This window comes from Crassostrea angulata, chromosome 3, assembly GCF_025612915.1.
Source record: "Crassostrea angulata isolate pt1a10 chromosome 3, ASM2561291v2, whole genome shotgun sequence".
NCBI classification, from domain to species: domain Eukaryota; kingdom Metazoa; phylum Mollusca; class Bivalvia; order Ostreida; family Ostreidae; genus Magallana; species Magallana angulata.
In genome coordinates, this window is record NC_069113.1 from 31078640 (window position 1) to 31092738 (window position 14099).

The 14099-nt window shown below is 33.1% G+C and overlaps 1 protein-coding gene across 1 annotated transcript; it reads right to left on the reverse strand.

The window, feature by feature from the left end:
- Window positions 1–2968: 2968 nt before the first annotated feature.
- Window positions 2969–13921, reverse strand: LOC128177575 (serine incorporator 5-like). Its single transcript, XM_052844327.1, has 12 exons — window positions 13795–13921; window positions 12698–12865; window positions 12355–12533; window positions 11546–11622; window positions 10318–10411; window positions 9980–10023; window positions 9601–9774; window positions 9087–9182; window positions 8541–8769; window positions 7899–7999; window positions 6975–7113; window positions 2969–6608 (listed from the first exon to the last, which is right to left on the reverse strand). The coding sequence occupies exons 1-12, from the start codon at window positions 13816–13818 to the stop codon at window positions 6401–6403; spliced, it is 1533 nt and encodes a 510-aa protein (XP_052700287.1). The 5' UTR covers window positions 13819–13921; the 3' UTR covers window positions 2969–6400.
- Window positions 13922–14099: the final 178 nt, after the last annotated feature.

Below are 14099 nucleotides of genomic sequence, written 5' to 3' on the forward strand. Positions count from 1 at the left end.
TCCATTTGTATTATTTTTCATCTGCATTTAATAATTTTAAAGGTATTGTTTCTTTGTATTTCATTTTTCAATTTGTATTGTCTAATTTTTCATTTGATAAATGTCAAACACTTCTTAATGGAAGCCCATGTAAAGAGATGTTTTTATAAGAGATATTGCATTTAGATCATTGTACCTTTAAGCGATTTGGCTGGTTTTTAACCAATCAAAATATATATATTTCCATCCTATCCCTAGTGTTTTAACTGGACAGGGGCGATGCAATTCACATTTTATTCTCCTACTCTCAGAGAAACTGCATGCTAAATTTTAGTCGAAATTCCTTTTTTTGAACCTAGTTTAAGAGACCAATAAACTGTAAAACTATTGTAAAACTATTGAAAGATAAAATTTAGATCTAAGTATAACTTATGAGAAAGGAAATCCCAGGTTATTAAAAAATATATATATATTACGTCTGAAAAATATTAAGTTCCCATTTTAAAGAGATCTGTTTGAATATTGTTGTAGTATGAGTGATGACAAGTGCCTTTTTTACTTTGACATTAATTGTCTCCAGTTACAAGAGGGAAAGTTGATACTTGTTATAAACAACTTGTTTTCCTCTGTTATTGTCATGTACGAGTACATGATGTACACACCGCAAAGCTGTTTTGATATAATCCCATAGTCATCTAAATTCTGAAGAGGCAGGTTTGATAATACCGGATGAATTAGTACTTGAGAAGGAAAGCGATGTGTCATGGCGGTCAACTATGTCGCTGCATTTCATGTGTAAGTTTGCAGTGAACATCGCATTAGTAAAACATGTAAGAAATATGGAAATCAATATATAGGAAATTTTAGCGCGCTAGATCACGCGAACTCACACTCTGCTATATAGTGGATTGATTTGCGTTTCGGTTTTTTTTAAATTCTTCGTTCTAACTTGCAATTGTCTCAATGTTAATTTTTAAAAGTGATTTTCTGGGTGGTTTTTTTCTAATTCTTCGTTCTAACTTGCAATTGTCTCCATGTTAATTTTTAAAAGTGATTTTCTGGGTTTTTTTTTCTAATTCTTCGTTCTAACTTGCAATTGTCTCCATGTTAATTTTAATAGTGGTTTTCTTAATCTTCGACGATATAAAATTTTCTTTATTCTTATATACCCCCCCCCCCCCCCCCCCCCCCCCCGTGGATAACGGTTTCAATAAGATTTGATACTTTCTTCTATATATACTTTTCAATTTAAAAATTAAACTACATGGGGTCCATTAAACAACGATCTAATTAAAATTAGACTTGTAGAACCGCTCTACAGCGAATTGTTGAAAAATGATTTTACATTTCTAATTTTAATTATTTAATTTTTTTTTTGCCTTGAAAATCGGATAAAAAGTCATTGTTGCCACTCTCTTAATTTGCCACTTCCTTGTTTGGAACAATTTTGTATAACCTTGGAAATTGAAGCTCTTTAGTTGCCTTATCCAATTCTAACCACTGGCGCAAGGATCTGAACAATTTGAATCCATACCATCAATTTTAATATTATAGAGAACTTATGCAAAAAAAGAATAGCTCAGTGATTTTAGAGAAAATACCGTATGTGAATACTGAATAACAAATCTGGCCCGGCCGTCACCAACTTTCCTCGAGTCAATACTCAGTCTCAAGTATGAGTTCATGCACTTTTCTTTAAAAGATCTGAGTTGAGGAATGAGTTGAGTGAATTGAAAATTTGGCGATGGTGGGACCAGACCATAGTTCCAAAATGCCTCGTCTGGCATATATTGAAAATCTTTATTTAGAGCTTTTAAAGTATAATATGATTAGAATTCTCAAGATACAGAGAGAAGCTATTTCATAACGCTAATAACCAGACATTTCGAAATAGCCATGCGGCCATTTGAGTACAGGCTTTTGGCCATAAAACTTACTATCACAGCATCACTGGTCTCGGTCGCACTTTTCCACGATAGATGCAAATCCCTTTGAAAAAGTGAGAGTGAAATCAAAAGTGAGCTTGTCTAAGTTCTTTCGGCCTTTAAGCATGATCGGTTTCATCTATTCGATTCGAAAACATGCAGTGTATATCATAGGAGTGGGCAACACTAAATTAAAAGTTCGGAACTGACAAGTGAAAAAAACTTCCATGCAATGTGCTACCCTTTTCAAAGAACGTGATATATACATGCGCAGATCGGGGGGGGGGGGGGGGGGGGGGGGGGGGTTCGAGGTACATATTACTGTTCGCCGACGGGCGGGGGCGGGGTCCGAGGCATATTTTTGGCAAACTTACTACGTAAGAAATTCAAAATTTTCCAGGGGAAGCGGCTCCCAAATTCTCCCACTAGATCCGCGCATGCAATCGAAAGCAAGAAATATTAGCCTATTGCTTGTACACTATTTGACAACCGGCCGTATTTGGTAGCAACTACATCTCCTCTACAGCTCTACAGGAAAGTCCCTGGCAATTCAACTCCAATAATATGATGGTTGTGGAAGATTTGACTACCTGTTTCTATATGATCAATCTGTATATAATTATTTGACTATCTATAAACTCTGTACTTGTTTATCTTTAGACTAAGTGAAATTTGACAATCTACAGGAATAGAGAATCATTACCATATAATTGAAAAAAGAATACTCTTTGCCCCCTTAACTTGGCTTAACTTCAAATAAGAGCTTGTGACTTGTACTTCATATGCTAATGTATGAAGTACATTATCTTCCGTATACCTGATGAGTAACAGGTAAGAAGGATGCATATAGTGACACAAGCCAGTCAGCTTACACCAGGCTACAGCATTAAAACTGTGTACAGGAAAGATGCAATTCACACGTAAAGTTTCTTCCTAAAATACTTTGTATCAGCTCATCCCGGCTCGTCTATCCTGGAGGAGGCGCATACATACATGGTCGGTACGTATATCGTCATCATCCAATGAAAACAGAGATTGCAAAATAACAAGGCAAGAATTTTTAGAGTTTTTTTTTACTCTAAAGAAATACATGTATAATAAGAACATATTCAGATAACTATACTTGTAAATGTTATACAACTTGGGTATACAACAATAACAAAAAAAAATATTCATGACCATATTTGTGTAAGAGAAATCATAAAAGAACATATGTACAACATGTACGAGAATACTGGTATTTCTGTACTACAAGAGATGAATTTAATTTGTATGCAAGATTAAAATATAAAATATTGTCTGACCACTGTCTAACAACTCATTCATATATTCAAATAAAATGTAGATTCTATACAAGATTTGTGTCATGTATGGACTAAAATCTACGGTTTATACCCCCCCCCCCCCCGAAAAAAACACAATTATCTATATGATCCTCCACCCCCACCTCATGAAATTTTTTTGGATCCCTGCATATATGTACATGAATACCACAACACAGTACATGTAATAAAAATTTCAAAATCAAAACGCATGGGTCACATTGCTTGCTTTTACAAAGTATAAACAAAACAAAATACAGACCTTAATCATGTCTAAAAGCATTATTCATAATGTACAAACTTTATTACATCATTTTCTCAAATTATGTAAAAACATTTCTCAAAACACAGTAAAAAACCCCAAAAGCCATTTTACAAGTAACCAGACTGAAAGCTAAGTTTGAATGAAAATAGCCAATTGGTTACAATAAAAAATTAAGAGATAATGATTAAAATGTGATCAGAAAACCTCACTAGTACCTTTTTGTGAAGGTGGAGCGATACCCGTGAGTTAGTGTCGTAGTATACAACCAACGTGTGAATCACTGTCAAATTGGTAAACAGTTTAAATCTACGTGAGAAACATTTAGCTTAAAACACATTGAAATATATTACCCAGTATGTACTGGAGGAAGGCAAAATCTGCGCATCACAGTATAGATTTCAATACAATGGAAAACTAATACTGGTCATATAATCAATCTATCGTGAATCAATTACAAAATACCATGGCTTCTAGTTAAATACCGTATAAACTATATGGGTTGCATGTATAATTCATTTTATAAAATGATTACAAAAGTCATACATAAATCAAGTTACTTTAAACACCAGCATTTGGATAAGCCTCTTTCCCTGTTAATTTAATTTATGAACAACAAAATTAGAGTTTCTCCTGTCCGTTGTATCTGGGGACTAATACTGTATCGATTCCTATTAAACATGAGAAGCAAATATCCGCGTAAACTCACAAGAAGCAACCCTTGCAGATTTTTAAATCTATTACTTTTCTGACAGATGTAAACTATAAAGGATGATAATCGACGACTTGATTAAAAAAAAATAAATAAAAGAAATCTTGTTAAAATAAGGAATCAATGGTAAGGAAATCATGTAAAAGATTTTGTAATAATGTTACGGGTGTCAGTTAAGATTGGACGAATAATCTATATTTCATAGAACAAGTACATTTTTAACTTCAATAGAATATTTGAAACATTTTTTTTTCAACAGTTCAGCCTCAACATATTAATCTATTCAATTCTTGGGGAGTAAGCGGAGAAGCATATGATAGGCAAACCTAAAAACAGAAGAAGTTTTGAAATTACAGTAATTTTACAATAACCATGATCTAACAATATAATACTGTAGTTTCATTAATATTCAAGGGTATCAAATTTCATGGATAAAGTGAAAATCACAGTTTCAAGGATACTTTAATTCGTGGCCAATGACCCTATCAATACAAATTCTTAATAGAAAATGCACGTTAATGAACATTTAAATTCATGGTTGATCTTAAAAACAAAATCCACGAAAATTGGTATTCAAAGAATATTGATGAAACTACAGTAAAGTCTGTCAAATTGGACTCCATAAGAGGCAAACAATACTTTACATAGATGATTTTGTAGAGCACTTTGGCCATTGACTAACAGCCAAACATGAACATTTATCTGATCAGCGTAATAATTTATGTAGATGTCAGAGCAACTGTCATTAAACAAACATAGTGACATCCATTTAAAAGTAAACATTAAAATTTAATACATATTAAAACAGCTATTGCCCCATCAAACTCCTCTAAAATTATCCAGAGAAAATAAAAAAGACAATAAGCAAACAAAAAACCTCTATTGGGACATTTTAGAATTTTCAAAGTAATTCTAAATATGAACAAATTTAAGGACGTCGTGCTTATGCACTATGACTGTAAACCAATGCGTAAATGTATCAACAAAAATACTTGATTATTGTATATACAGTAAAAATGATACAACATTCATATAGATGCAGAATATCTGTTCCATATACTTCTTCGTTTAGGGGTATACCAAGGGGGTTAACATGTGGAAATCTAATATTTAAATGAGATACATGACTGTATAAATGATTAATAGTTATCAAAAATAAACAGTGTTAATATACAGGTACATGTAAATCACAACCTACTGTTTTACAGAGAAATTTTTGCCCACATTTAATTCACCTCCTCATTTACCCTTACTGGCATTGTGTGAATATAAAACAAGACCTGGTAAAAAAAAAAAAAACCTTCAAAACTGAAAAACTATGTAAGGACCAACTTAAAATGGAGGGAAGCGGAAAATCTTTAACAAGTGTGAATATTTGAAAGTAACATGGGGCCAAAATTAAATGTGTACTGTGTATTTCAATGCAAATTAGGCAACCTTAACATTCAATACACTAAATAAAATATCACATCAACATGTTAATGACAAGAAACAAATAAAATTATCGAAAACAGAAAAGATGACATGTCTTATTCGTCCATGGAAGTGGAATTCAATAAACAGATCATTAAAAAGTAAAAAAAATGTGGATGTCAAGAAAAAAGAGCCAAAAGTCATCAAAGTTTTTACCACAACAGAAAAACACAGTCATTATTATATATATATATTGCATGTATAAATCATTGATACATTGTTAGCATTTGGTTAAGACTTTGTCTGACTAGCATCCTTCCTTAAACATTACAGCGCCATTTCTACATTCTTCTTTTTTGTTACACAATTAAAACATAAACTGTACATGTATTATGCTCTCCTCTATAAAAGTATGTACAATACATTGAATTTGTTTACGTGTTAGAGTTATTTTACATAGTACAAAATAAATGAAACGTATGTTGAAATATTGCATTCTTTTACAAATTTAACAATGAATGTATCAAAAAATCTTGAATATTTTTTATACATTGGAAAGGATAACAGTATGAAAAAATCAAGCTAACAATTATGCAGGTACACTATTGGGTTGGCTAAAAATGGCAATTAAGAGGCTCCAAGGGAATAATAGGGAAAAATACAATTACCGGTACATGTATGTAAGTAGATACACTTGTACATGTACCATCATATTGAAACCACACAGTTCATCAGTTGATAAACAGTGCTTTATATATATTTATCCATTTTTGTCACTATATCTGAATCACACTCTGCTTTCTCTCCCCATTGCATCACCCTCCCCGGGAACCATAACTTCACCAGTTCTCCTAAACGTAAGGTTTCTTCCTGGACAGCATTGCGGTCTAAATAACGTCAGCAGATAAATGAACACACATGCCCAGCTGGAGCCCATCTTGACCCATACTGCGGCCCAATTCAGTCCAAATCTGTTCAGATCGGATTCTTCTGGCCTACAATATATGCACAATATGTTCATTTGTAAATATTTGACAAATTAATGGATTTTTATGTTCCCAAATCAACAGAATTAACACGGGAAATTGAATTTGCTGACATCCTATAGTATACATGTTTAAAAAATATATGCCTCATTTCAATATTTTAATGACACTGACTCTGCAATATTGTAGCTTTATGAAATAGACATGAAATGCATACAAAAAAAATTAATTTGATATAGTGAAATAAAATAACAAAAGACAAAACATTTCCCTTATATTAAATCATGTACCATACATGTACATGTATGTAAAACAATCTTTGAGACTTAAATTTCTTTTCCAAATAACATGTCATGGTTAAAATATCAAACTTACCTATACCAGTTTGTGAGCTGCATCATAACATATAAACTTGCCAAACAGAACAGAAAGTGGAAAAAGGCATAATTGTAAATTGTGGCATCTGCTTCATTATAATTGACCCGTTGACCCCCTTTCTCTGAATGGTTACCTCCTGCAAAGTAAGCCATTAAACAAATAGAAAAAAGACGATTGATTCCAAGAATGACTTTTACTTGCTTTTTGAGCAGAGACATTTAAGAAGTACAATAAATGTGATTTAGAACATTTTATATATTTTTTTAACAGAAGAAATGAAGATAAATGTTTAGTTTCTTAGGCAACAAATTTAAAAAAAACCTGGTACATTTGTATAATGCAACAAGCAGAGATGTTATTTTTTTTTGCAAGAATTGAAAAGGGATATAATTCATTTTTCATATTGATAAATTTAGTTATTCCCCTTTTCAATATTCTGCTTAATATCAATCGCAACATCTCAGACCTTTCCGGAAGAGCTCGAAAAAACACCTCAAATGTATCAAGATTACCGGATGTTAGAATTTTATACAAAATGGAGTCGCTTCCCATTAAAATAAATATTGACTGGACAACCTTATATTTCGTTTCTGTGGTATATTTTAGGGTACATCATTAACTTTAATGTAGTCTAGCTCGCATCTCAACGAACTGTAAAATATGTTGTATTTATATCATGTTTTACAGAAAGGGGGGTTGTCATGGACGCCTATGTAATACATTTGATGTGTTTTTCCGAGCTCTAAGCTGCCTGAAAGGCCCAATATGTTGTGGTAAGCTCAATTAAGCAACATTTAATAGTGCTGTGATGCCTGAAAAACTAAAAATTGATTATTCTGACCAACACTTAGAAATTGTCAAAGTGCAAGGATTACTAGTCTATATGAGAACTAGCTGTCTAAAATAACATCAAATTCTTACTTCCTGTCACTTTACAGCAGCAGCAACATTCGTATCTCTCCTGTACTGCTGCAAAGGTCCTCTGAACTCCCAAACGATGGGAGGCAATGGAGGTTTCCAAGCTATAAAGTTAAAAAAAAAAACCCACAAAACTTTACATTAGAGAAATTGGGTCAGACATAATCATAGTAACAGGTTACATTTTCTCGGTATGTTCAATATTTTGATACATACTGTGGAATCATTAATTTACGTGAGGGCCAATTTTCCGATTTTCGTGGATTGCTTAAATTTTACAGCTTCGTGGGGACGTAATTTTGTGTATTCTCTCAAACCTACAGAGGAAATATGACTTTATTACCCTAATTTATTAATTCGTGGAGGATTTTAAATCGTTGATGAGAGGTACCCACGAATTCCACGAAAATTGAGCCACCACGAAATCTAATGATTCTACAGTATGTATATATCAATTCAGATAGGTACATGCATATATGTACATATGTGATACAACAACACCAACAAGGGTCTGACTATTATCCTCACTCAGATATGGGTTTATTCTTAAAATGAAATTAAAAGTGAAATAAAATTGTGTTAATCTCTCTCTCTCTCTTTCTCTCTCGTTTCTGTGAATCTTAATATTCTAGGCAATAAACATACCTTGAGTAGATGACCATAACGAACATAATGACCAAGCCAGCATAGGCGGATATCATTTCCATGTGGTCAAATGTGGGACTAGGACGACACTGTGTGGAGTTAGACATGGACATGCTGTGGATATTTCTCATATCCTCTATTCCATCCATAGACATGAACATGTCCTCTTCTTTTTTCACATCCACTAGCTTTGAATAAGCAATCTTTATGGTGTTTTCCAACTTTATGACTATAGAAAGAACATTTTAAGAACAGAGTGAATATAAAACTGCATTGATCACAATAAAATCTGAAAACTTTTTTTTATAAAAATTAAAATCTAAATGCTTATACACATGCACTAGTAAAGGTATGGTGAAAATGAGAATTTGTGACAGGATCAACTACTGGTAACTTTAAAAAAAAAATTAAAATCTACATGTTTAAACACATGCACTAGTAAAGGTATGGTGAAAATGAGAATTTGTGACAGAATCAACTAAATAAAAATGGTTTAATTGTTTCGGTAGATTCATTATGTGTATTATCTATGGTGGATAATCTTACTGTCTTCTGGTGGTTCACTGGACAAGGCTGACCAAGTGAGATACATCACGTAAAACGTAATCACAGACGCCTGGAGAATTCCTGTGTTTGGGTTAACTAAAAATTAGAGCATAAGATTGTCAAGGTGAGGTCTCGATCTGATACATGTACAAGTATCACAATAAAGGGTGTATTCTATATTTAACTGAATAAAGTCCTATATGATGATCAAAAATTTCTATAAGAAAATGATAAAGCATGCAGAAATTGCCTGTTATTGTAAGTAAACAAAAAAAAAAAAACTTCTGCGGTTGTATACTCTGTGAATTAACTTAAACTTAATGCAAATAAAAAGATTTCGGACTGACTTTTATGCAAAATTTGCAACATAGAAAAAACATGGATATATTGGTAGAGTACTGAGTAGACATACACAATTATAGTTCAAGAAATCTCAAGTATTTATAGCATGTGGGAAACATAGATCATCATATTGGACTTTTTATTGATCAATTTAACAAACAGAGCGGCTTACATTTTGTAACAGCTGGCACAATGGTGACTCCTGACAGAACAATACACAGAAATGTATTAACGCCGATGAAAATCTTGTTGTGGAGGCAGCCCTCCCAACTTGTGTAGTTCCAGAACAACATGAAAACTGCGGCAACGCTGACCATATAGAAAATAGCGGCAAAGATCAGCGTACCTACAACAAAAATACTAGTACATGTATACATATTCACATACAAAAATTATATCTAGGACTGAAAGAATGGTAACTGTAGTTAATAAAGAACCTATTTTCATTGGTTGCTAAACTGTAAGCCTTTACTAGTATGCATGTACAATGTATGTGCATTTATGGTTATGTTATCTCATTTCAAAATCTGAGTATGAATTGCTGTACTTACCTAAATAACCACAACAATTTTTTCTCCCTGCTTTAGTTCCAACCCTGTTGATACATATCAAACATGTACATTACAAAATTAATCTATATAACATATTTACAATACCATTATTTAATTAAGATTAAACTTTCTGAATCGGGGGGGGGGGGGGGGGGGGGAATTATGTACATGTACTTGTATATCAATTCACTTTTTACACTTTCAAACCTTTCAATGAAAAGTTTTACCAGTAAATGAAATGATACTTTTTGAGGATAATAACATTCAAGACTACCATGTTTGTGCATTGAAAATAAAAACCATTTGTGTTAAAGATAAGAAAGGGATTCTAGACTTACCATTTAGCATTCCAGGAATGACAAAAATCCACTAACAATATCAACTGGAAAATGATGAATATTACTCCTCCAATCATTCCTACATACATCCAATCTACAAAGCAGAAACAGTTACTTAGTGGTTCTAACCTCTCAAACCCTCTTCACAGTATAAAGTTTTGCCTTTGTAGCAAAGTTTTCCACACACAATCTAAATCAGAATTGAAATGCTAACATTTTAATTCATTATGGGGAAAATTTGAAAGACATTACCTCTGATCTTAAGGTCAGACGACACGTTCCTCAATTTTATATAACATTTTCCAGGAATTTGTTAATGGTTTACTACTACTCCGACAAGCTTTCTTGCAAAAAATTAGGATACCTTACCAGGCATTTCTGCAAAATACTAGAGAATGCAATTTCCTATATAATCTTCTTGAAAATACACTTGAATTGCTGATATAAAAATAAATAAATAATACATCACAGCGAAATTACCGGTAACTAAATTGGGCCGGACTTTGAACTCACAACCTCTATAACCTACGCTCCTGGCAGAGAGCGGCCACGGCTCTAACCACATGGCCATCTAGGCATATAACCATATACAAGTAAATTTTAATCATTTTAAAAATTATAACAAAAAAAATAATTTTTATTGGAACTCTATTACGAGGAGATACAAAAAAGATGCTCGAGGAACCTGTTGTCTGACCTTAAAAAGCTAAACATGACTCATTAATTGGCAGCGTCACACAGGTTTATAAACCCTTCCATTTCGTTACACCCAGATTTTTTGCATTTATTCATTGGTTTATGTGAATTTTCTGTTTGTAAATAATACCGGTACATTAACTTGTATATTTGAAAGTACATGTACATGTACTTTTCTCATGGCTTGGTAAAAATGTATAAATTTGATAGTTTCATCACATCTGAGCAACACCGCGATGTCAGATGTACGTCCACACAGGCGACTTCTCTACAGCAAAATATTTTGAACGGATATGAGGTATGCAGCTTATATAGGGGAAGTAGAGAGAGCAGCAAAGAGAAATATGGTAGACAGTGACTATTTAGAAGCGGTGTTCAGCTTTAAGAATAAAATCATTTATCTCTGTCATTATTAAAGAGTTATCGCTTTGGACATATACTTGTACTAGGGAAGTGAATTTTGATTTCTGTAAAACATGAAATTAAACTTAGTAAGTTCTTGAAGTCATTAATACATGCACATTTTACTTACAAAGCCTGAACATGTTCGGCATGAAAAAAGATCCCGCAATACAACCAATGAAAAATAAAATTTTCCAAAACCAATACCTGAAAAACAAAAAATTACTGGTACACCAAAAACATAAAGAAAAGTAATATTTGTGCATCTGATTGCATCCATAGATCAAAAGAATACTGTGGAATCATTTTATTCATGGGTGTCAATGTTCGTGCTTATACTGTAACAATTTTGATAAATATTTTAAAACAAATTGTTGTGTATATGTATGTTCACGGGGATGTAAATTTGTGGGCAATTAAAGGTTACGTACAAATGCCAAGAACATTGGTCCCACATGAACAATGATGATTCCACAGTTTTTGTTTTCACAAAAGAGAAGAGTAATTAACAACAAATAATAACATAAGTGCTATGGCCAGGGAATAAACATGTTTCGCTTCTCAGACACTGCAGTATCAGATCACAGGCCACATTGATCAATTGGTTTTACTGTCGTATAAAAATTATGAAAAATTCTTTTTTAAAAAATAATTCAGAGTTAAAATACCAAAATAATGGGTCATTCCTTAATAAAATCCTTATCTTTTCAAATCTTGCAATAAAGAAAACTCATCTGCCTGCCACATTGAAAATTTTGGTCTGAAAAACTAAACATTATTTTTGTTTGGCCATTTATTCATAGTTTTTGTGCACAATTGAGAATTTAATATCATGATAAATATCATGCTTGGTTGACAATTTTAGTGAATGTGAAACCAAATATCTCAAATTAACCTTATATTGCTTATACAGTAATTGCAAAGTTTCAAAAGCCTTACCCATTGTGTATTCCGCCTCGACAATAAGAGCTAGATTTGACACATGCTGTGAGGAGACATAAAACTAAATGGTAGGCCACAATTCCTAGGCACAAGCGATACACTGCTTTGTATCCTGTTAGTTTACTACAGTTTTCACCTGCCATCAATCCAACACAAGTTTCATTAAAACCAGGTACCTAAAACAAATATATAAAAGATGATTAAAAAAAAAAGATCAAAAGAAATGAAAAAAGTATCAAACATAAACTTATTCAATAAGACATAAAAAAATTGCAATTAATTTATTAAGACGTTCATGCTTCATGACAAGCAAAATCAATTATCAGTATTCTATACTCACATTATCAATAAAAGCTTGTTCCAATTGAGGAGAAAGCATCAGTGAGGCCATGACAAAGCCGATGATCAGCATTAGTGTATACATGAAACGAGTGGCGGTCGATTCGTTGATCTGCGGCAGGAACCGACAGCACAGGCCACAGGAGGCCGGCCCACACCAGCACCGTATCTGAAAGTTGAATAAAAAAAATCAAATGATATTTATCTCTTTATTCATGTGATGGTCAGACAGTTTTGATAGCTTACGTGGTTGAGCACCTTACAAAATATTTTAGGGAGTCAGATTCAAATCGGTCTGGTCAGTCATTATTACTCTAATCCAGTTAGGTTTGGTGCCTTGCCAACCTCTGGAACTGACGGGTTAACTTGATGATCCTGCTAGGGGAAAGAACCTGAGATTTTGATCCTTGAGGTCAAAGATGATTTAAATGTGGGATTTAACAAACCAATTTGATACAAGTGTCAGATAGCTTGGACTGTTAGTAGATCACCAGACTATATTGAAGCCCATGTGTGGATCTAGAGGGGAGGTTAGGGGGGTCTGGACCCCCCCCCCCCCAGCCAAATTTAATTTCTTTTAATTATATTGTAAAATTACCAAAAATATGCCACAAACCCCCCTGGCAAATTCGAATAACTGTCGGACTCCCCCTGGAAAAATTTTCTGGATCCCGCATAGAGCCAGAGTTTTGTATCTGATCAACTGGTCTGTAATTATTTCTCCAACCTCTTACACATCAGTGGCTGAAATTATCCACACAATATGTGTTAAATTGTGCGTCATCTCTCTCCCACCCCCACCCCCTCCCATTAACTTTAGTGAGCCAGGTGAGCTAAAATGTTAAAAGATCTGGACTTATAATGGAGTATTTATATATAGATAGGGTATACATATTACCCTTACCATATTTTCAACGGCTTATTAATAGAAATTCGGATGCCTGTGGTTTAATATTCATAAACAGCAGAAACTACAGTTTACAGGTATTGCAGGTGAAACTGAAACTAATTTTAATATAAACAATAACAGGGAACATGGTAAAATAGGTCTACATTCATTTTTATTAAATTCCGTCAGTATAACTAAACAATCGTTACCTGTGCTGAGCAGCATCCACCCATAGTAAAATATCTATAAAACCAAAGACTGGCACAGCTCAGAAAACTTTCAAATATTTTTTGTTTTTATTTCGGGATAGGCGGATGTGTACCGAGGCTTTCCGAGAACTTAAGACCAGAAACGATCCAAAATAAAAAGAAAACCAATTTCCAAAAAATAGCTTCCATAAAAGAAGATAATTCATAAAACCAATTCTCCATGATTTTTATAGAAATCAGAAAGTAACATATTTATAATTTAAAAAAAATGTTTTCAATGAAAATAGGACAGATGATGTTCAAAT